Below are 20,795 nucleotides of genomic sequence, written 5' to 3' on the forward strand. Positions count from 1 at the left end.
TACTTTGGGCCCCTTAATGCCAATTGATTAACATAAAAAAAAAAACACCACAGTGGCCTCCACAGTCACCAGATCTCAATCCTGTAGAGCATCTTTGGGATGTGATAGAGCATCATGGATATGCAGCTGACAAATCTGCACCAAATATGTGATGCTTTCATGTCAACATGGACCAAAATCTCTGAGGTTTGTTTCCAGCACCTTGTTGAATCTGTGCTACAAAGAGTTAATGCACTTCTGAAGACAAAGAGATCCAACCCAGTGCTAGCGAGGTGTTCCTAATAAAGCGGCCAGTGAGTGTATAATGGCCTTAATGGAGAAATGACAAGTTGTTGTACTGTTGCACAACACTGCAAGGGTTCAACCAAACTAAGGAACAGTTTTACCGCTGATACTAAAAAGTAAAGTGACGACACATTAAAGACACAAGGCGGTTCATTTGACCATTTTATTGGATTTCATAATAATTAAACAAAACCTAAATTAACACATGACATCGTATCTCACAATAAATAAGGACAGATTTTCACTTGTAGCCTTGAACAAAACACAATACAGAGGAAATGTGCGCAAGCATCTACAAACAGAAGTGCATTCGTTGTTTGGGGTCATTCGCTTATTTTCTCGGCTTCGGAGCATTTGTAAGCTTTCTGTTGGTGAGGGTTAGCGTCACAGTGACACCCATTCATATTACCCATAGCAGCAGGATTTGCTAATGTAGACATAAATAAGTGCCAAGAGGGAAAAAAAAGAACAAATTTAAGGCAAAAAAACCCAAAACAAAACATATCATTAGTTAGATTGCACAGTGAAAATAATAAATGTGACATTTTAGCTTAGTATACATTTACTTATGATGAAGGAACTTTAAATACCAAAAACAAATGCCAGTAAAGGCACTTGATACTGGGTGTTTATGTGCAATACTGCAGTTTAAATGATTATGCTACCTGACAATGCCATATTTAACTTTATAGATAAATCTCTTATACATATATAACTAAATAAACGTGTTTAAGTGTTCCTAGTCTACGTTATCAGTATCAGAGTCTGGGCAGCCGAAGGACATCAAAAATCAGCTGACGTAAAGTAGATGGAAAAGGATGGAAGAGGACATGATGGCACTTCTGTCTTTTACAATCTAAGCAAAGCAACTGCGTGTTTGAGATGTCAGAACTCTTCAAGCATCTTCCTTTGATTAAAAGATGGTCGATAAAAGCACTGTATACAGCTGGACATAAAAAGTATAACATACTTCGGAAAGTAAAAAACAAGAAGACGACTGGTAAACCCTTGTGATACACATGTAGAAAAAAATGCTGTAGAAAAACAATAATGGATTTGAACTACGGAGCCAAAGAGCTTTGTCCTCTCAGCTCACAGACATGATGAGGCTGGATGATTTTAATCGACACATCTCCAGCGGATGTGAATGTGCTTTCAGTGCGGCTGAATGTGCAGTCGGGCAACACTTTGGCACCCCCCTTCCCCAAATGAGTGTAAATCCACTGATTCCAGAGATTACTGTTAATCTTCTCTGCTCAAATGTCGCATTCTTGCCACTGAGGGAAAAAAACACCAATCTCCTCAGAGTGACTACAGTACCCTAATTAAGTGTTTTGTATTGACGTGTGGTTGAGGTCCCTCCTGGGTGCACGGCCAGAGTCTGTGCGGGACGTGTGATTCCTGAGCGTGGCCCTGTCTGTGAGGTTCTCTTGGCATATTGGCGTTTCTCCACCGAACATCACTCGCCGGATTTGCGGGGCATCCACACTACTCTTCTTTTAGCCTGGTAGAAATCTGTTGGGATAAAGCGCAGGAATTTTAAGCTCATGCACTCTCACGTAAAATGACGAGACTTCTCGCTTTCAGCTACACGTACCTGTGATGTTCGTCTGCTTCCTCTTCAGCCCCGTGTTCTCGCCCTTCTCCGGTGTTTTCTCCAGCATCTCCTGGCTGTGCGTGCATTTCCCCGGCGTACCGGGGATGTTCTCCTTCTCGCTCTGTGCCGTCTCCACCCTCCCTCTCTTGGGAGTAACTGTCGCTGCTGACCTTTGGCCTTCAGCTTGTCCGAGATCCTGCAAACAGGACCTGTAGAGCAGAGGCACCCTAGTGCTCGGGACACCTTCCCATTGGAAATCACTGCTCTCCAGAGGCTTGTCCAAGCTAAAGTCAAAGCCCCACCGCTTTGAAGCCTCCTGAAGGTCGCTACGCATGGCAGCCTGGTACTCCACCTGTAGCTGCTCTCGGTCCACAGGCCCAAACAGGTTTCTCCGGGCTGGTCTTTTTCTCAGAACCCCCAAGATTCGCTTGTGAGAAGCCATCACTCTACACTGATGGAAACAGACAGAAGATCTCTGGTTAGAGTAACACTGATTGGCGTTTTGCTTTAAAAAAGTAGCAACAATAATAAACCAGGCATGACATATTTGAAAGTTAATTTTGTCTCCATTAATTAAGCATCTCCAGCGATGAGACTAATCCTCCCAGACACTCGGTGCTGATGAAATGTTGCACAAGTAAAACATGCAGTGACTTCTCTGAGAGGAGAGGAACTTCTGCGCCAGTCTTATTCTAAACCAAGCAAAATGAGTTCTGTAATCCATTACAAGTGCATCCATCTCAGTTACTTGATACTGTCTCGAGTATGAAAGTAAAAATCAGTCTCACCATCTTTCAAACCAGCGTAAAGCTCCTCAGTGAACTAACACACTGGTCTCACTGGGCAGCTTTTTATACTAAGGCAGTGACTCACTGAGCGCTCCTCCCTCTCTCTGAATCACTGGTACATGCCAGGGCATAATCTCAACCAGACATGTAAGGACAAGTCCTAAGCAGCGACCAACAGCGCAAACACCGAGAATCACCACCAGGTGGCAGTATCAGGCCCCCTGCAGATTAAAAATCAGAGGCGGTGATTTGTGAATCCTATTTCCAGATCTGCAGATCTGGACGGGACTTACAAACAGCAAACACTTTACTGCGAAGGCTACAGGAAGGAATCAGGTGTGTCTCAGGTGGATGTCATTAAGGCCATCCGGGAAGTACTGGGCAGAATTCCCAGGATTTTCTTTTCAGGGAACAATCATGAGAAGCAGTTCCCATCATGATTATCCAGCTGAGAACAGCAGGAGGGGGAGAGGTCACTCTGATTAGAGTTTAATAAGTGATGAAAATAATGACGATGAAGAGAAGTGCAGATGAGGCAGAGAAGCAAATCATCAACACAACCTGATAACTGTTCACTGGCACCTTAAGTCCATTGTTTTTTTCAACAAAGCTTTCAATAAACACGGGCTTTAAAATGACTCCTTATACTGGGAAAAACTGGGGAGCCAAAAATAAATCCAATTCACCTAGAATGAAGTAAAACATCAGAAACAAGGAAACAGTTTGGGAGAGGGTGAATACACAGCTTGTAGACACCATCCTCCTCACACCCTCCCATTTCCATCCACTCAGTCACGCGTATGACGCGGCGTGAGAGGAGGGGGCGGAGTGATTCAAGCGAGTGGCGGGAGAACGAGTCATGCCCGGGCGGCGCTGGAACCGGCTCGGACCCTGCCCAGTTTACTACACGGGTCCACGTGAGGCTGGAACTCGTGCTGGCCAAACTGCGCTGTCACTGTCTGGAGCCCTTACCACCCCTGCACACCAATGAATCATAACCACACACACACGTAAAAACAACCGTGCGGGAAGCTTTGGTAAAGTTTTGAGTTGATACACTGAAACCAGCTAAAAGACATACAAACCCAACAACAACACGGGGACGGCGGTAATCATGGAAAGGTGTAATTTATGGGATTAAACGAACAAATAAATAAATAAATTAGATTTAAAAAAAGATAAAATATAGTTAGGACTGAACCTAAAAGTAGCTCCTATAACATTGCAGGTTGTATAGCTATATAATGTAAACAGCGATTTGTTTTAGAGTTGTATACACTAACAGGCCAGTCACAAGTGAACACACCAAAGCGCAAAAATTCAAATTTTTAGTTTTACTTACATTTTAATTCAAAGACAAGAAATCTTCCTTCTTTCAAACTTGCTGGGGGAAACCTGACTGTTATCCACCTTATCTTGCTGTTTTTCTGATTTCCAGTCTTCACAGCAGCTCTGAAGTAAATAAACGCCCGAAGCTGATGCTATGTAACCCAGCAGATTCACAGGAAAATACTTCTCCGTGACACTTTCTCCTAAGATTTCTTACAGACACGGACTCCTGCTAAACTTTTATGAGCTCGGGTACCCTCCTCTCCAGTCCAGAGGTGGAGACTCGGGGGACTCGCACACGTGAATTTGGCCCGGTAAACACACGAGCGCACGTGAAACTTGGCTCGGGTAGAAGACGTGAGGAAATTCCAGTTCAGGACACAGCCCAGCTCAGCCTCCCCCTCCCCGCCTCTCCCTGCCTCTCAGTGCGCATGACAGAGCGCAGCGGTGTGTATACTTGTCCCGTTTCCAGGATACATGACACATCTCGTTTGCTTCCTCCCATTTCTAAAACAGCTCACGACGCGACGTTTCGGTTTCTGTTGACATCACAGAGCAGACAGCAGCGAAGGAGAAAGTAGAAGTAAAAGTGGAGAAACTCGTAAACAGTAAATGGAACTACACTGGGCAACTGCACTCATGCGCTCTTTGTACCTGTGTCCAATTTAAATATATCCCTCCTGTGGTAACCCCCCCTCCCCAAAAAACTCACTATATGTATCGACCACTTCACTATGACAACATTCACCGGCCACTTCATTAGGTACACATGTTCAACAGTTTGTTAAGGTCAATATCTAATATGCCGATCATATGGTGGAAACTCAATATATTTAGATGTGTAGACACGATGAAGATGACCTGGTAACGTTTAAAGTAAGCATAAGAACGGGAAAGAAAAGTGATTTAAGGGAATTTGGTGCCAGATAGGCTGGTCTTTGTATTTCAGAAAGTGCTGCTGTGCTGGGATTTTCCCACATAAACATCTCCAGGGTTTGCAGTATTGTCCAGAAAAGAGAAAATATCCAGCAAGCAGCAGTTCTGTGGGTGAAAATGCCTTGTTGATGTCAGAGGAGGATGGACAGACTGCTTCGAGCTGATAGGAAGGCAACATAAACTCACATAACCACACGTTATACTCAAGTTATTCAACTCAGTTCAGTTAAAATTGTTTCTTTACACGGTGTCAAATAACAACAACAATCACCTCAAGGCACTTTACATTGTAAGGTAAAACCCCTACAGTAATATGAGAAAACCCCATCAGTTAGAGGACACCCCCACCCCCTCATGAGCAAGCACTTCTGGGAAGGAAAAACTCCCCTTTAACAGGAAGAAACCTCTGACAGAAGCAAGCCGAGGGAGGGACAACCATCTGCTGTAACCAGTTGAAGGTGAGGGGAGGAAGACCACCATAAGGCCACACAGGGCACCACTCCTGTCAGCTAAGAGGAGGAAACATAGGCTAAAATTGGTACGGAGTCATAAAAACTGGACACTAAAAGACTGGATACATGTTGCGTGGTCTGATGAGTCTCGATTCCTGCTGCCACATTCAGGTTGTATGTTCAGGATTTTTTGTAAGCAACACAAAAGAATGGATCCATCTGCGCTCCAGCTTTGTATCAACACCTCAGTCGATTGTGTAATAGCCTGGAGGGATATATTCTTCACACACTTTAGGTCCTTTAGTTCCAGCTGAGCATCACTTAAACACCACATCCTGAGTATTGCTGCTGACCAATGCACCATGTCGCAAAGCTCAAATCATCTCAAACTAGTTTCAGTCAGCTTATTGGAAATTTAAGGCAACTAATGTAACTAAAGAAGTGGCCCATGAGTGCAACTTACTTTGACATAAAAAAAACTAAAAAGAAAAACAGAATTATTTCAGAAAATATCTTCAAGTTTTACAGAATAAACCCAATCTTATACTAGCAGCAGTGACAAGACAGTAATAAACTATACATGCAGACTGTATTCCCTGCTGACACTTTCAGGGTGTTATTATTACATAACATTATACACCCCCGTCCCCAATGCTCTCCAGCCCCATCATGCTGCCCTTTAGCCTAGTTCCCAGAACATCAACAATAAGGGCCCAGACTGTAGGCTTCGGTGTATAAAGGCCCAGCTGATCTGACTCTACAGTGAGTCCTTTGTTAAGTAACTGAGTGATGAGACACAAGAGAAACACACATGCACACCAACACACCAGCTAGGAAGTTATACTCAGTGGAGATATGCACTGGAGTTAATTTGCTTTTACACTCGTGCAGCTGAGTGGACACTCTATTATCGCTCAGCTCTGAGGCGGTGGCACAGTGCACAGGCCTAATCAAATTGTGTTATTCAGGTCTTTGTTCTGCACCCACCGTAAAAGCTTTGTTTCACAGATAGCGCCAAATGAAGTGCATAGACTAAGTAAGCTACCACTTAGTTAAATATTTATCAAGGAAGTCCCGCTCTTTGCAATTTTACCTGACACCATGCTTATGTAATACTGAAAACATACAACAAAATCAAAATCAAGTACTTGTGTATGATCTCATTAAAATGTTAAAACCTGTTTGTTATTAATTATGCTTACAGTTAAATAACCCATATTTCAGCAAGGAGCATTTCAGGGAAACAGATTTGCTTCAGCTTTCTACTGTACATACTGGATGTTGACACTTTGACCTGGGAGCACAGCATGTCCTGACAAAGCACCCTGCAAAGCGCACAATTATGTAGCCTTCAAAAATGAATAGAGGGTTACTGATTTTACCATCCCGCTGCAAAAAAAACATTAAAGTTATTTAGATATGCCAAAGTGTCCAAATTCTGGCATAAACACAGAGGAAAAACATTTACAGAACTATCAGTCCAGTGTGCCGTATGACAGCACCGTATTACAACATGCATACGGGATGTGCAAATAACTGTTTTTCTATCTAAATCTGCAGCAGTCCCAAGATTAAGGCTGAGTTCAGACCGAGTTCAGTTTCACGCAAATAAAAGCAGCTTCTTTGTGCAACAAGCCAATGAAAAGGACAGACATGTAAAGGCAAATTCCTTGTGGATTACTTTTTAACCTGAATGCTGGGTTTCTTTTGTTACCTCGCAATTGCTTCAACTAAAACTTGGCTTTCTGATATTGTTTGTATGTCTAAGAGTATAACGAACTGTTGTGGATCATTGTTTTTACTTCAGAATCAATGCTTAAATGTCCATAAGGCTAAAAAAAAAAGTCTTCTCAAATGTTGCAGGTATAGACACGTGTTGAAGCTGCGGAGGTGCATTTACAAGGCAAGAGAAAAAAAAGCATAAAATGAGTGACGGTATCAGGACAGAACTTAACTGATCCGAATCAGGAAGTTACCGGGTCATTTGCATCAATGTTTCCAAAAGGCTCAGACTGAGTTGCTGAATGTTTTCACCGCGGAAAGAGATTTCCAGAAGGTTCACCACCAAACAGCTGCTCTGATTTTTACACACAGTATGAAGGATCGTGCTCCATTCACGTGTATAAATACAGCTTCTGGGTCTTAGAAATTACCTTATGCATTCTTTTTAATTTAAAAAGAATGCATTTGTTTAAAACAAATGGCAGTAGCTGTGGTTGCAAAATATTTCCAGTCCGATTGAGGTTTTGGAGACGTTAACTAATCCTTGGCACCTGTTTAGCTCACTGGTTGAGCAGGCGCCCGCATGCCATATATGGATGAGATGCAGTGGCCTGGGTTTGAGTGTGACCCTTTCCCGCGTGTCTTCCCCTGCTCATTCTACTTCTCTTTTCCTGTTTACCCCTCACTGTTGATGAAAGACCCCAAAAATATAAAAACATTAACTTGTCCACCATTTTCAATGTGTGACAATCGTAGTTACAGAGTAGGATCAAGTGAATAAAGCCCCAGTCACACAGGCCAAGAGACTGGTCTGCAACCATCTAGCAACCATTCATCTATCCATCCAATGGCTACAACCTGTCAGCTTGTGCTTCTGCAAAGCCACCATCAGTGCTCATAGGTAGGTATATATAGATTTTAGAGCAACATATACTCCCATCCAGATGATGTCTTTAGCAAGAAAATGCTAAACTCCATACTGCAGCGATTACTGCAGCATAACTTCATAGTAGAAGAGTCCGAGTGCTGAACTGATCTGCCAGAACTTCACCAGCTGATAACATCTGCTCATCATGAAACACATACGACAAAGAAGGCCCAGGACTGCTGAGCAGCTAGAATCCTGTTTGAGACATGAATTGGACAATAGTCCGATCCTAGAAGTCCAGCCAGCTGGTCTCCTAATTCCCCAGATGTTTGCAGACTGTTAACTGAAGTGGGGACGGGCCTTTCCAGCCTGTTTGAGATGTACTGCTCAACAGGACCATGGAATGGTACATTTTCTCAGTTTAAACAGTTGATATGTTTTTATTGTAAATAAATCATTTCATTTCATTGGTCATTTCGTTTTTATTTAGCATCAAAACTACCTTTTTGGGGGTGGGGGGTGGGGGGATTGGGGTTGTACAATACAAAGCGCCTTGAGGCAACTGTTGTTGTGATATATAAATAAAATTGAATTGGATGAAATAAAATTGAATGCAAATAACCAACCAAACACACTGCTGTCAAAGGGTTCCTCTGAGAAAGGAGGTGCACAGGTGTTCCTAATAAAGTGTTGTGTTCAAGGACAGAGGTAAAATATTCGCCTCCATTAACACTCTATAAGAAGAAAGAGAGGATGCCAAGTTCTTCTTCTCACTGATATGAAATCCCAACCTTGGAGCAGATTGAAGAGAGTGTATGGACTGATTATTTAAAGTGTTTTATTTTGTCTTCATCTACTGTCTGATCACCCAGCGCTGAGCTGGGTGATCACAGGGTACTGAACTGTGACCTCGTCTAGAATTAACACGCTGCAGCACCATTGTGTGCTTTACGAATTTGCGTGTCATCCTTGCGCAGGGGCCATGCTAATCTTCTCTGTATCGTTCCAATTTTAGTATATGTGCTACTGCTTTACATCATCCTGTCCTCTGCTCCGTGGGCGTCAAACCCACAGGTAATGCGTTACATAACGCTTGGGTGGAAATACCACGGCTCAAAGAGTGGCTTCCCGTCGCCGTGGATGCAGAGTCATCGTTCCAGTGACGTCACACGGGCTTGAGTAATTGCGGGAAAGCGCGCGCAGATTTGAGAACTCAAGTCTCCGTTATGCCGGCTTCACGTGGACTGTGAGCGTGAACAGCTGGAGCTGGGTGTAACCCAGGAAAAGTTACTGGACAGCGTGAGAGCTGTGGCGGGATGTCTTAAATAAAGTCCGCCACCCACAGCTTTAAATTTAGTGAATGAAACTGTGTGAAGCACCCTTACATCATGTTACGCTTTCACTCTTAGCTACTATTTTCAGTATTAGCACGGTTTTCAGACGCTTTCACACGACTTTATAAATAGCACAAGGACATCATTGTTTGGATTGTTTTTTGTTTTTTTTTTTACTATTTAATTTGTAAAAATCTGTATACACACACACACACACACACACACACACACACACACACACACACACACACACACACACACACACACACACACACGTAGGAAAATATTTAGTATACACATCCAGAAATGCATACACTATTATATATTGTACATATATTTATTAGTTTCAGGTTGGCCATTCTTGTATTTTGCTCGTTTGTGTTGTTGTGTTTGCACATCTCTGTTGCCTGTGGGGCTCGCACACAAGAATTTCACTCGCATGTGCTGTGCCAGTGTGCCTGCACATGTGATGTGACAATAAAAGTGATTTGATTTGATTTGGTTATCTGTCCTGCTGAAAGGGTTAAACAATCAGTCAACCTATTACATAACAGCCTCTTACTAAACACCACGTTCAACAGAAAAGGAGGGAAATTACGAGAACATGAACCTGCCATAGGTTGCTTTTTTCCCTTCTTAATCCTGACTTGTTGACACACTGGGAACTGGCAAACGGGAACAGTAATAACCTCCTCAGTCCTCTCATTGCTCCTCTACTCAGCTAATCGTCTTCGAAAGTCAATATTAAAGCCTGTGCTTTATTTATAAAAGATATCACATTTACGTTATTTAAAATTTTAGTTGGCTGAAGGGGAATTTTACATCGAATTTAAAAACTAAAAAGTTTTTTTTTTTAAAAAAAAAGACCCTTTGTGCATTATTTATTACATAAACGAGGACTAAATATGGGGAAACCTGTACTGATGTGGAGTTTGAACTACCTGAAGTGAAACCGTGAAACAGAAAATGATGTTCAACAAATCAGAAGGAAAAAATCCCAAAGCGCCACTAGCTGGAAGTGGATTCAACAGGTTGCTCTGAGTGAGCTTTTTGTTAAATGTGGTCTTCTTCTTTTAAGGGTCACCATTGTGGATCTGTCTCCATCTCACTAACTCGCATGCCCTCCTTCAAGAATCTTCTCTCAGGTTTTCCTCTTTTCTGCTCAGCTTTCTCACTTCTCCAAACCATATAGCAGATCTCACTACCATCCCTTTCACTCTCGCTGAATCCTTTTTTTTTTTTGTAATACTTTCTCTTTATTGATTTTCATCTTATTTTACATACAGAACTAAAGAGGGCAAGGGAAACCAACACATTCACATATGTTCACATCGCCTCGTTTTACTTGCATATATTACATATTACACAGGTGCATGTTCCATTCAAACAAATCCACAGCTGTCCCTCTGCATCACACAGGTATCAGTTTCTAGTCTTTTAACGTATAATGATCCAATCTCTCCCAAACTCTCTCCTTTCTCCTTCTGCAGCCGCAGTGAGAGGGTAATCAGTTCCATATGATGAATTGTGTTAATAATGTCTATGACCAGCTTCCGTGTGGGGGGGCTTGTCTGTAACCAACATTTAGTAATTGCCTTTTTGCATGCAACCATAATTATTTTCAGTAAGTGTGAGTCTCTTTTATTTATATCCTCAGGGATATTCCCAAGGTACATGGTACTAAAGGAGAAGTCCAGTGTTACTTCCAGCACATCCATCACCAGTTGTTTAATCTCCTCCCAAAAGGTCTTCAGTTTAGGGCATGACCAGAAGACATAGAAGCAACCTGCAGCGACCTCCCCGCACTCCCTCCAGCATGAAGCGCCTGAACCACTTATTTTGGATTTCTGCTTTGGTGTGATGAAGAATCTAATTAAATTCTTCCATCCAAAATCTCGCCATGTTAAAGAATTTGTGGTAGATAACACATTCTTCCACATCCGCGACCAATCTTCCTCTGAGATAGTTATACCTGCTTCTATTTCCCATCGATGACTGACATATCTTGTTGAGGTCTTTTTCATAGCTATAAAACTTCTATACACTTTGCCTGTAGTACCTCTTATAATGTTCTCACCATAAGCATCCATAAATATTTGGATCACCCCACTAGCATCTGCGTCAGGCATTCTAACTTCCTTCCGGAAGAAGCTCCGAACCTGTAGGTAGCGATAAAAATCTTCCCTGCCGATCTCGTAAATCTGACACATCCTCAAAATTTATCAGCTCCCCATGCTTCACTATCTTACAGACTGCAGTGATTCCATGCCTGGACCACTCCCTAAATTTATGGTCTAATAATGCTGGAAGGAAGCGTGGGAGATACGCTGGCCATCCCAGCAACCCTATTTCCCTATTAAGACCAAAAATTTTAATCACATCTGCCCATTTTTTCAGAGAAAAACTTACACAGAAATTTTGCATCTGATATGCCTGTGGCAAACTCTCAAGAGACCCCAGAACAAACTGTATTGGGAAATCAATCAAAGAAAGCTCAATGTCCTTCCATTTTGCCTCATACTTAGTTACACCAGCACACTAGAGGTCTGATCTGGGCTGCCAGATAGTAATCCTCAAAGCATGGTAGGGCCATCCCCCCCGCTCACCAGGCAGCTGCAATATTGCATATCTCACTCTCTGCCTTTTATTTCCCCATATGAATCTTGAGCAATGCATATCCCACTCCCTAAATTGTTTTGCTGGAACCTCCACTGGAAGTGCTGCAAACAAATATAGCAGCTTTGGGAGGATATTTATCTTTATCGCTCTAACTCTGCTGGCCAGATCGAGGTGGAGCAGACCCCACCTCTCCAGATCTTCATAAACTGCTGGAAATTGGACTTCCTTCTACCACCTGCCGCTGGAGCAGAGACTTCCTCTCAGACCGTGTACAGAGAGTTAGAGTGGGGCCTCATCTTTCCTCAGCCCTCAGCCTTAACACCGGCTCTCCCCAAGGCTGTGTACTGAGTCCCCTACTGTACACTCTGTACACACATGACTGTGTTAGTTCCCACCCAGACAACACAGTCATTAAGTTTGCAGATGATACCACTGTGGTGGGGCTCATCTCAGGGGGAGATGAGACGGCGTACAGAGCTGAAGTTCAGAGGCTGACAGATTGGTGTGTAGACAACAACCTGGACCTCAATACCACCAAGACAGAAGAACTGGTAGTTGACTTCAGAAGGAGGAAGTCCGAGCTGCAGCCTGTCAGCATAAACGGGGAGTGCTCAGAAAATCCTCAGAAAAATGGACCTGAAGAAGGAGCTGCTGACCGTCTTCTACCGCTGCTCCATTGAAAGTGTGCTGACATATTGCATCGGTGTGTGGTTCTCCAGCTGCACCACAGCACACAGAAAGGCACTCCAGAGGGTCATCAATATGGCCCAAAAAAATCCTTGGACATCCTCTTCCCTCCCTGAAGGACCTGTACAGCACTCGCTGTCTCAAGAGGGCACGCAGCATCCTACAGGACTGCACACACCCAGGACACCGGGTGTTTAAGCTGCTGCCGTCTGGCAGGAGGTTCAGGCTGCTGAGGACAAATAGACTCAAGGACAGCTTTTACAACAGAGCAATACCCTGATCAATGCAAACAGCTGACCTGACTGGCTACCTACCTGGACTTTTTTAGGGGGGGGGGGGTAACAACGGTAAAAACAGTAACAATAATAATATTTATATTTATAACAAGGTGCAGTAATAATTAATGTGCAATACAAATACACTTATTCTTTTTTTTTAATAAGTTAATATACTGTGTTGTGTTGTTTGTGTTGCGCTGTGATGTGTCATATCGTGTCGTGTTATATGTAGTGTCGACGTAGGACAGTTTTCCAATTTCATTGTACTACTGTACTATGTATGACTGTGCAATGACTGTAAAGAGTTATCTTATATATCTTCTCTTTCACCCGATTATAATTAACTTCATATAACAATGCAAGGTCTTTGTCAGCAGGATCCCCAAGTACTCCATTGAGATTGATGTCATCCGAATCTATATCTTGCTACCAATTGTCTTGAGGGGTTAAAAAAGAACGTCAAGCTTTGAGTTTTTTGAATGTTTAGTCTGTAACAGGACAGTCTGCCATATTCTTCCAGTATTTCCATAAGCAGAGGGATTCCCTCTTCCGGGTTTCCTAGCGCTATGTCTGCATACAAGCAAATTTTATTTTCCACGTTCCCCGTTGTAACCCCCTCCAATCGAGTCTCTTCCCTGAGGCATTGAGCACTCTCGCTGAATCCTATCAAAAATGACCCCTGACACTCATCTCCACCTGCTCCACCCTTCCTGGACTCTGTTGCTCTGAATATTTGACCCAAGGTGTTTAAACTCATTTTACCTTCATTGCACTGCTTATAATGAAGAGAGTTGCTTGAGGTTTATATTAAATGCAAAAAAGTAATACTTGCGAATGAAAATAAAGCTATGAAAGCTATTTAAAAAGAGTGAAGCCTCATTTACAAAGCAGCTAGGGTTAAATAAAGGCACATCTTTAATTCAGCTGAAACAATGCTCTGGGCTTCTTCACACATCAAGAGCGCCCTCTGGTGGGGGTTAAATGCTCAGAGTACATTGGTACTTTATTAATCTTAGGAAAGGTGTGAGGAAAAAAATACAAAAAAAAAACCCAACTTTTTTTTAAAACCAACCAGTATTTTTAATTGAGACAATTTCACATAGTATCAAACAAAAGAAAAAAAATGAAAAACTTCACAGACAAAAATCTGACCTCTGCTCCTTGTAGTTATTTTGATTCACTGGACAGATTTGCATTTGAAAAGGCTGCCTTTTTTTTTTTTTTAAATAAACAAAAACAGCCAACCACTAACAGATGGAAAACTTCATTATGAAGAGTGTAGCTAGAAAAAAAATAGTTGGCTTACAAACAAACAAAAAGGGATTTATCCCGTCTTTTTCTTTTTTTTAAAAAATGCTGACATTTACACAGTGAAAAATGACGGACTACTCACACGATGTCTAACTACACAGAACATTCTTCAAGAAAACAAAAGCTCAGAGATTAACTGGTGAACTGGAATGCTGGGTGGCACTACTGTTTCAGGACCAGCAAGACAGACATGGCACAGGTGAGCTATTATACCTGTACACGCCCAGTCACTGTATTTGAAAGTCACCACAACAGGAAAAAGGGAGGGACACTAAAATGCTTGATTGTTGTTGTTTTCTTTTAAAAAAAAAGGAAAAAAAAAAGGAAAAAAAAGTGACCTCACGGTCATGATGAGTCCATCATATGAAACGGGAAAGCCCGTAAAACCGTTCATCTTCAGCTCCCTTTACACCTGGCAGACCTCTTATCTTCTGCCATTAGACCTGGAGCGGCTGTGAGGGAGAACAAGACAAAAAATAAACACATTTCAGCTCATTTTTGCATTAAAGCGCCCTTCACCAATCACAAACAATCAAATTGGGTTTTAAATGCACCTGAAATGTGTTTGTGGGAGTTTGTGCTGCGTATAACATCACACCCACAGGATGCCAGATTCATTAATCGTGTGACCAACAGCAGCAGACTGATGTCACACATACTCACACACTCAGCTGAGTGGTTATTGATCGGTTTACTCTGAGGCGGATACTCTGGGTTAGAGCTGGGCGATTGAACGATAACGATATGTATTGCGAAATAACCTTTTCTCGATAGAAAAATTAAACTATCGCGATAGACCTCACCGCTCTTGTCCTCTTAAAAACAAAAAACAAAAAAAACAGCCAATCCAAATTAAGTAGTGCAGAGCCAAACCAATCACAGCCGGAGCGTCACTTCACGTGACCTGTTACGTACAGCACAAGTGCCAAGCCGCACATGTGTATTTGTTTTGGGAAGCAGCCAGCCGCTTTGCCGCCCGGGGAACGGAGGAAATGAGTGTGCCGACTAGAAGGTTACCGAAGAGAAAACAGATGATGGTTCCAATGCCGGAGAGATTGTCGAACGGAAGAGCCATAGAAGTTCCATAGTGTGAAGGTATTTCGGCTATTTCAAGTCTCACAAAAAGAGTAGCGCGCACTATAAATTGTGCCGAAAGCAAGTCTGGAAATGCAATAAACCGGTGCATGCTCAATCTCTGACTGGAAGCGCTAATTCGTCATTCGGCTTTTGTCAGACTAAAGTAACTGTTACAACTGTTTGAAAAGCTCAGCTATACAACAAGGAGAGATTGAGAATTTCCTTTTAGTTCTCAGTTTATTTGATATTGACAAAAGTTAGTCAGTTTTGTCTGTTCTTCTGTAAAACAAACTAAGATTTATTTTTAGAATTAATACTTTGTTTCTAAGTGGAATTGACAATTTAGTCTGTTTCGTTTGTTCTATTTTGAAACTTAAACGCTTTAGCGGCTGCCTTTTGTGTAGTTTGTAATATTTGCCTTTATTTATCTGAAAAAGTCTCATGTTTCTTTAGTACATCTACCCTCTTGAACTTATTATGGGAAATAAATATTTAAATCAAAACAAGCTGCTGATTATTTCACATTTTACTTGTGAGCAACGGCACATTTAAATCTTACAAATATAGTTATTTGGCTTATATCGTGATAGATATCGTTATCGCCTGAAATGAAAAAAACATATCGTGATATGAAAAAATCTCATATCGCCCAGCTCTACTCTGGGTCATACATCTCTTTACTTTCAGCAGAGAAACAGGTGCTGCCACCAAACACCCTATGATAACCCTCTTTTTTTAAATTTCAAAGCCTACTTCAACTAACTGGATAAAACAGATATCAACAAACCTGCAACACCCCCAAGTTTTGGGCAACCATTTAGTCACCAAGAATAGCAATAAGTCGTGGTTTTTTTTTTTAAGAAGGTGGCTGTCCTGTTTTTTTACTGGTGGGATGGAGACATTTGCTTGCTCTGGATTAAGAGGCAGCCTTGACAGGAGTATCCGGTGTTGGATGGCTTTTCAGTCGAGCTGACTTTATCTCAGTTTGTCAGCTATGAACCAACACTGTCACTGTAAATTAATATCCCAATATTTTATTTAAATAAATAATGTTTGTCTATTTGATGAGTCGCTAACAACCCTACTTTAATGGACTGAAATAATCTTCACACAGTTCAAGGTGTACAAGTACCTTCTTGATCGAGAGAAGGATCTCGAAGGTTTGTGGTTCCTGTCCCGGGAGAGGGACCTCTCTCTCCTCCTGTCTCTGGAGAAAGACCTGAAGAAGAAAAACATCCCATTATAAAAATTTTATAACTTTTTTATAACTTTTTTTTTTTTTTAAACAAAAACAGTTTAACCAAAAGTTAGATATATTTAAAAAGATGGTGGTTTGCTTTCAAATTACATTTAATTTAGTGTAAAGATGCACGTAAACAAGGTCTGAAATCTGTAAACATGAATATATTAAGTGTGCATATGTACACACTCAGTTTTCACTTAGTGTAAGCCGACTCCACTTTGCCTTCCACATCATATCAATTAGCGCAGAGCTTACACTGCATCATCACAGAAACAGCAACAAAGGTTCAAACAGGCTGTAAAGTTAAACAAGCACCTCTGCAAAAAACATTTCAGCTTCCACGCAGGTCAGGTTTAGCGCAACACTTCTGCATCACATTTGTATGCTACAAATAAAACACATGCATACACAATGCTGAAATTATAGAGTTAATCTCATGCAGCGTGAAAGATGACTTGCCTGCTACGGCTGCGGCTGAAGCTCCTCCTGCGTGGGGATCTGCGCAGGGAAAATACAAACGTGTTAAGGACGAAGACAGATAGATTGATCACTGTGTAGAGCTCCACATTATTTACTCCTTTTCTTACACGGGGCTCCCTCAGCATAGCCCTTTGGCTATTTCAAGAACTCAAAATGGAAGTAAACGACTTGCATGTTTTTCCAAGGAAAACAAAGACTTCAACCAGAAAACAGAAGTCACTGGCAGTGGACCCAGCACATAAAGATGGCAGGTGCAGAGGAAACCACCTCTCACCTTTCCCACAGTAACACATGCACCTTTCAATAAAGTCCAATTATATTTCAGTCTAACTTTGAAATGCAGATTAGGATTCGTCCCGTGATTCATAAGCAGTAGATTCAGAGCTCCGAGGCATGAAACCCCAGCAGGATTTTCATCTTAAGGTAGTTTGATATCGTACTGTGGATCGGCTCTGATGTGGGGAATCAAAAACCCAGCACACCATTTGGGCCACCATCTGTATGAATTCAGTCCACTGCACTTTAAGGGAAAAATGTACAGAAATGGAAATTGGTACCAAAATTTATTTTTCACAGGGAATAAGCCTCGTGAAACAGCCAGGCTAAGATCTCAAACCGGGAACACACACACACACACACACACACACACAAAGATCTGATATTCATAGGGGGTGTTTAAGGAAAGTTTTGATGTGACTTCATAATTCTGCTCAGAGCCCCAAGACATACCAGATGATTATCTATCATCGAAATCTCTGGAAACATGACGTTCCAGATATTTGATGTTGGTCCATCCCCCTTTGAAACAAGGACTACAGAAATGGTGGACGACAAAATGACAAACTTATGATTAAAATAATAATAATTAAAAAAAAAAAAAGAACAACCCTTTTAAACCAGCTGTCTCTTCACTTTTAAAACTGTAATCAGCAGTGTACTGAATGAAGCAGGAAAACTTACTAGTATTTTTGGTTTTCAACAAGCTAGAAATGACGAAAGGGAGGCAGACTGTCGGCCGGGTGGGTAGAATTGGCTGAATAGGACTGGCCAGATGCTGCAAGGTGATTAGGTGGCAGGCAGATGGGGGCTGGCTGTGGCTTTTTTCCTGCTTTAATTGGTTAGCCGAAGGCTGCTGCTGGTAGGTTGTAGACATTTGGGAACGTAATACGCTGATTGGTCGGGAATGTGAGGTGGCCGCTGCCGTTTGGGTTAAGGTTGAAGGAGGAGGAGGTTGAGAACGGCATGCTGAGGAACCAATGGGCTGGTGCAACCTGACGACTGGCCATGCCTGGGTCATGTGACAGCACCAGCCAAGCTGATTGCGGCCCGATGATCAGCAGTCACATGATGCTGAAAGAGGACTAGTTGATTGACTCAGAGGGTGGTGAGAAGAGGCATGGTGGTGGCTCTGCAACGGGTTCATTCTTATTAATATAGATGAAAAATAAAAAGCATCCTCAAACAAAAAGAAAAAAAATTGCATCACATTTGGCACTTTTATTCCCCCCAAAATGTATACTTATACTTAGCCTATACTTTTACTGACTGCCTAAATCTGTTTCCCCACACCCATTTTTGCCTTTTTAAAACAGTTAAAATGAGACTGCACAAAAATGTGCGTTTCAAAGGAAGCATTTGTGCCTTAAGTATAACCTAGGTCTTGCAGACCACACTTTAGATGCCTCAGAAACAGAAAGGCAGCCCTCTCTATATTCTGAAATAATGCCCCTTTTCCACTACATGATGGTGAATGACTATCTGTGTGGCTCCTTCCATAAAATGACCATTAATGTCAATGAAGATGAATCTGCAAGTCTTAGGCATTGCAACACCCACAAATATATAATCACCAGAAAAGGTCACAAACACTAGAAATACCTACACTGGAAACCCAAATGCAATTAAAGGGAACTGTACTGTGGGCAAGAAAGTTGAACCGGTAAGTGACCAAGCAAGAATAAAGTGCAGAATAGATTGGTTATCGTGTCTACTGGCCAACAACAACATGTAGGTCACCTGCGTCTGGGTGGTGGGCTACGCCGCCTGTAGTCGTCTCGGTCTCTAGGACGCCTGCTCCATGAAGGGGGAGCGCCTCGAGTGCGGCTACGCTTCTCGCCAGTAGATAACTCCACACGCACCCGACAGCCACACAAAGTCCTGCAAAAGAAAAAAAAACAAAAAACAAAAACAAACAAACACATGAATAGAAAGTATTTTTCCTCGTTTTTCCAATAAAATGACTTACTTAGCACACTTCAGTGGGCTGAATATATCATTTGAATGTCTAAATGTAGTCTAAATGTCTGCTAATGTAACAGATGTGATGACCAATAACATGTTATCATTGTTAAAAGTGTGACTGCATGAGAGGAACTCTCCTTTCTGCAGAATGGGAGCAATGTCAGGAACTTGGAGGAAAGAGTAGTACCGATCCAATAGCAATACCTTCATTTAAGTAGACTACTCATGTGGATGCAGCGTTTTCAGTAGGAGAAACGTTTCATCATCTTCCACTGAAAACGCCATGTGCAGATAAACAGAATCCACTTTCCTGACCTGGATGATTGAGCATGCATAAACTGATTTGCATAGGTTGCCACCTACCTTCCATCAAGCTCCCGCACGGCATCAGTTGCATCTCTGGGATCTTCGAACTCTACAAAGGCGAAGCCTGGGGGGTTCCTGGCCACCCAAACACTCCGGAGAGGACCATAGTAGCCAAATGCTCTTTCTAACTCTGTCTTGTTTCCATTGTTGCCGAGATTTCCAACGTAGACCTTGCAGTCAAGGGGACAGTCACGATGCATGACTGTATCTGAAAAGTGAGCAGAATAATATTAATGTTTTAGCTCTAAGACAAAGACTGGTAAATGGCCTGTATTTGTATAGCGCTTTACTTAGTCCCTATGGACCCCAAAGCGCTTTACACTACATACACTACAAAGACTGGTCACACTCTCTCTCACTTAGCCATTTACTCACAAACGAATTGAGAGCTTGGCCTACTTCCTGCGCTGGATTTGCAGGTTATGCTAACGGAAACTTAAAAAACAAACAAACAAAAACAGACAGCCAGACGAAGCGAATCCCAAATGCCTTAGTTAACTCGTTTGCTTTATATCTCCAACTATATTGTTGCATATTCGACGCTGCATTGTGTTTCGAGGCTAATAGCTTATTTACAGGGAGCTAAAATGGCTGCCGCCTACCGAGGCCTACTCAGCGGTAGCAGCACTCTGCTAGCAGCCGCAGAAATTTATACTATACATTCACATATGTGAAGTAAACTCACAACAGGTCGTTTTGCAAACATATAACAACGCAATACATTGAAACGCTACCGTTTTAGGTGTAAATATCAGCTCAGATTATCGATTGTGATCCGGCTAAATTGTGCCTTTTCGTCTTCGGTGGAAAATGGCGTGACGTCAGTGGATTAACAGGATGCCACTTTCGAGAGGGCGGGTTTAATGTCGCCTCCTTCCTTTGCCCCCCCTCCCGAACAACAGTTGTCCAAGTTTTGGCTGCCTTTTCACTCTATCCAGTCCTTGTACATGACCTTCAGAGGAATGTTTTGTTTACAGTGTGAATACATTTACCAGAGCTCAAGGAAAAATTATGATACTAACGAGTTACATAGCATAGTTAAATTGATGTAAAGTATTTCTTCAAATGATAGTAAGAGAAATAGAGATATTTGAACTAATAAAGGTATAAATAAATTGTACTCTGTACAATAAAGCATTTTAGGACTCTTCTCTCGGTTGCTCCCTTAGGGGTCTCCGCCAC

The 20,795-nt window shown here is 42.1% G+C and overlaps 2 protein-coding genes and 1 non-coding gene across 6 annotated transcripts; all 3 read right to left on the reverse strand.

Moving 5' to 3' along the window:
- Positions 1 to 782: 782 nt before the first annotated feature.
- On the reverse strand, positions 783 to 16,467 carry cdkn1a (cyclin dependent kinase inhibitor 1A). Of its 3 annotated transcripts, none has more exons than XM_026167934.1 (3): positions 16,416 to 16,467; positions 1,883 to 2,333; positions 783 to 1,800 (listed from the first exon to the last, which is right to left on the reverse strand). In XM_026167934.1, exons 2-3 carry the CDS (start codon positions 2,322 to 2,324, stop codon positions 1,745 to 1,747), a joined length of 498 nt encoding a protein of 165 aa, XP_026023719.1. In that variant the 5' UTR covers positions 2,325 to 2,333; positions 16,416 to 16,467; the 3' UTR covers positions 783 to 1,744. The 3 variants fall into 3 exon arrangements, with proteins under 3 accessions (XP_026023719.1, XP_026023718.1, XP_026023717.1); XM_026167933.1 differs by lacking the exon at positions 16,416 to 16,467 and adding an exon at positions 4,013 to 4,373; XM_026167932.1 differs by lacking the exon at positions 16,416 to 16,467 and adding an exon at positions 2,671 to 3,859.
- Positions 8,910 to 9,014, reverse strand: LOC113023125 (U6 spliceosomal RNA). Its single transcript, XR_003272518.1, has one exon. It is a non-coding gene; the product is annotated as a U6 spliceosomal RNA (small nuclear RNA).
- Positions 13,873 to 20,571, reverse strand: srsf3b (serine and arginine rich splicing factor 3b). 2 transcript variants are annotated; one of them, XM_026167936.1, is made up of 6 exons: positions 20,348 to 20,571; positions 19,611 to 19,821; positions 19,023 to 19,163; positions 16,986 to 17,024; positions 16,416 to 16,502; positions 13,873 to 14,658 (listed from the first exon to the last, which is right to left on the reverse strand). In XM_026167936.1, the coding sequence occupies exons 2-6, from the start codon at positions 19,811 to 19,813 to the stop codon at positions 14,631 to 14,633; spliced, it is 498 nt and encodes a 165-aa protein (XP_026023721.1). In that variant the 5' UTR covers positions 19,814 to 19,821; positions 20,348 to 20,571; the 3' UTR covers positions 13,873 to 14,630. The 2 variants fall into 2 exon arrangements, with proteins under 2 accessions (XP_026023721.1, XP_026023722.1); XM_026167937.1 differs by lacking the exon at positions 20,348 to 20,571 and adding an exon at positions 19,989 to 20,290.
- Between the last annotated feature and the right edge of the window lie 224 nt (positions 20,572 to 20,795).

The sequence above is a fragment of the Astatotilapia calliptera genome, chromosome 5 (genome assembly GCF_900246225.1).
Source record: "Astatotilapia calliptera chromosome 5, fAstCal1.2, whole genome shotgun sequence".
Lineage (NCBI taxonomy): Eukaryota > Metazoa > Chordata > Actinopteri > Cichliformes > Cichlidae > Astatotilapia > Astatotilapia calliptera.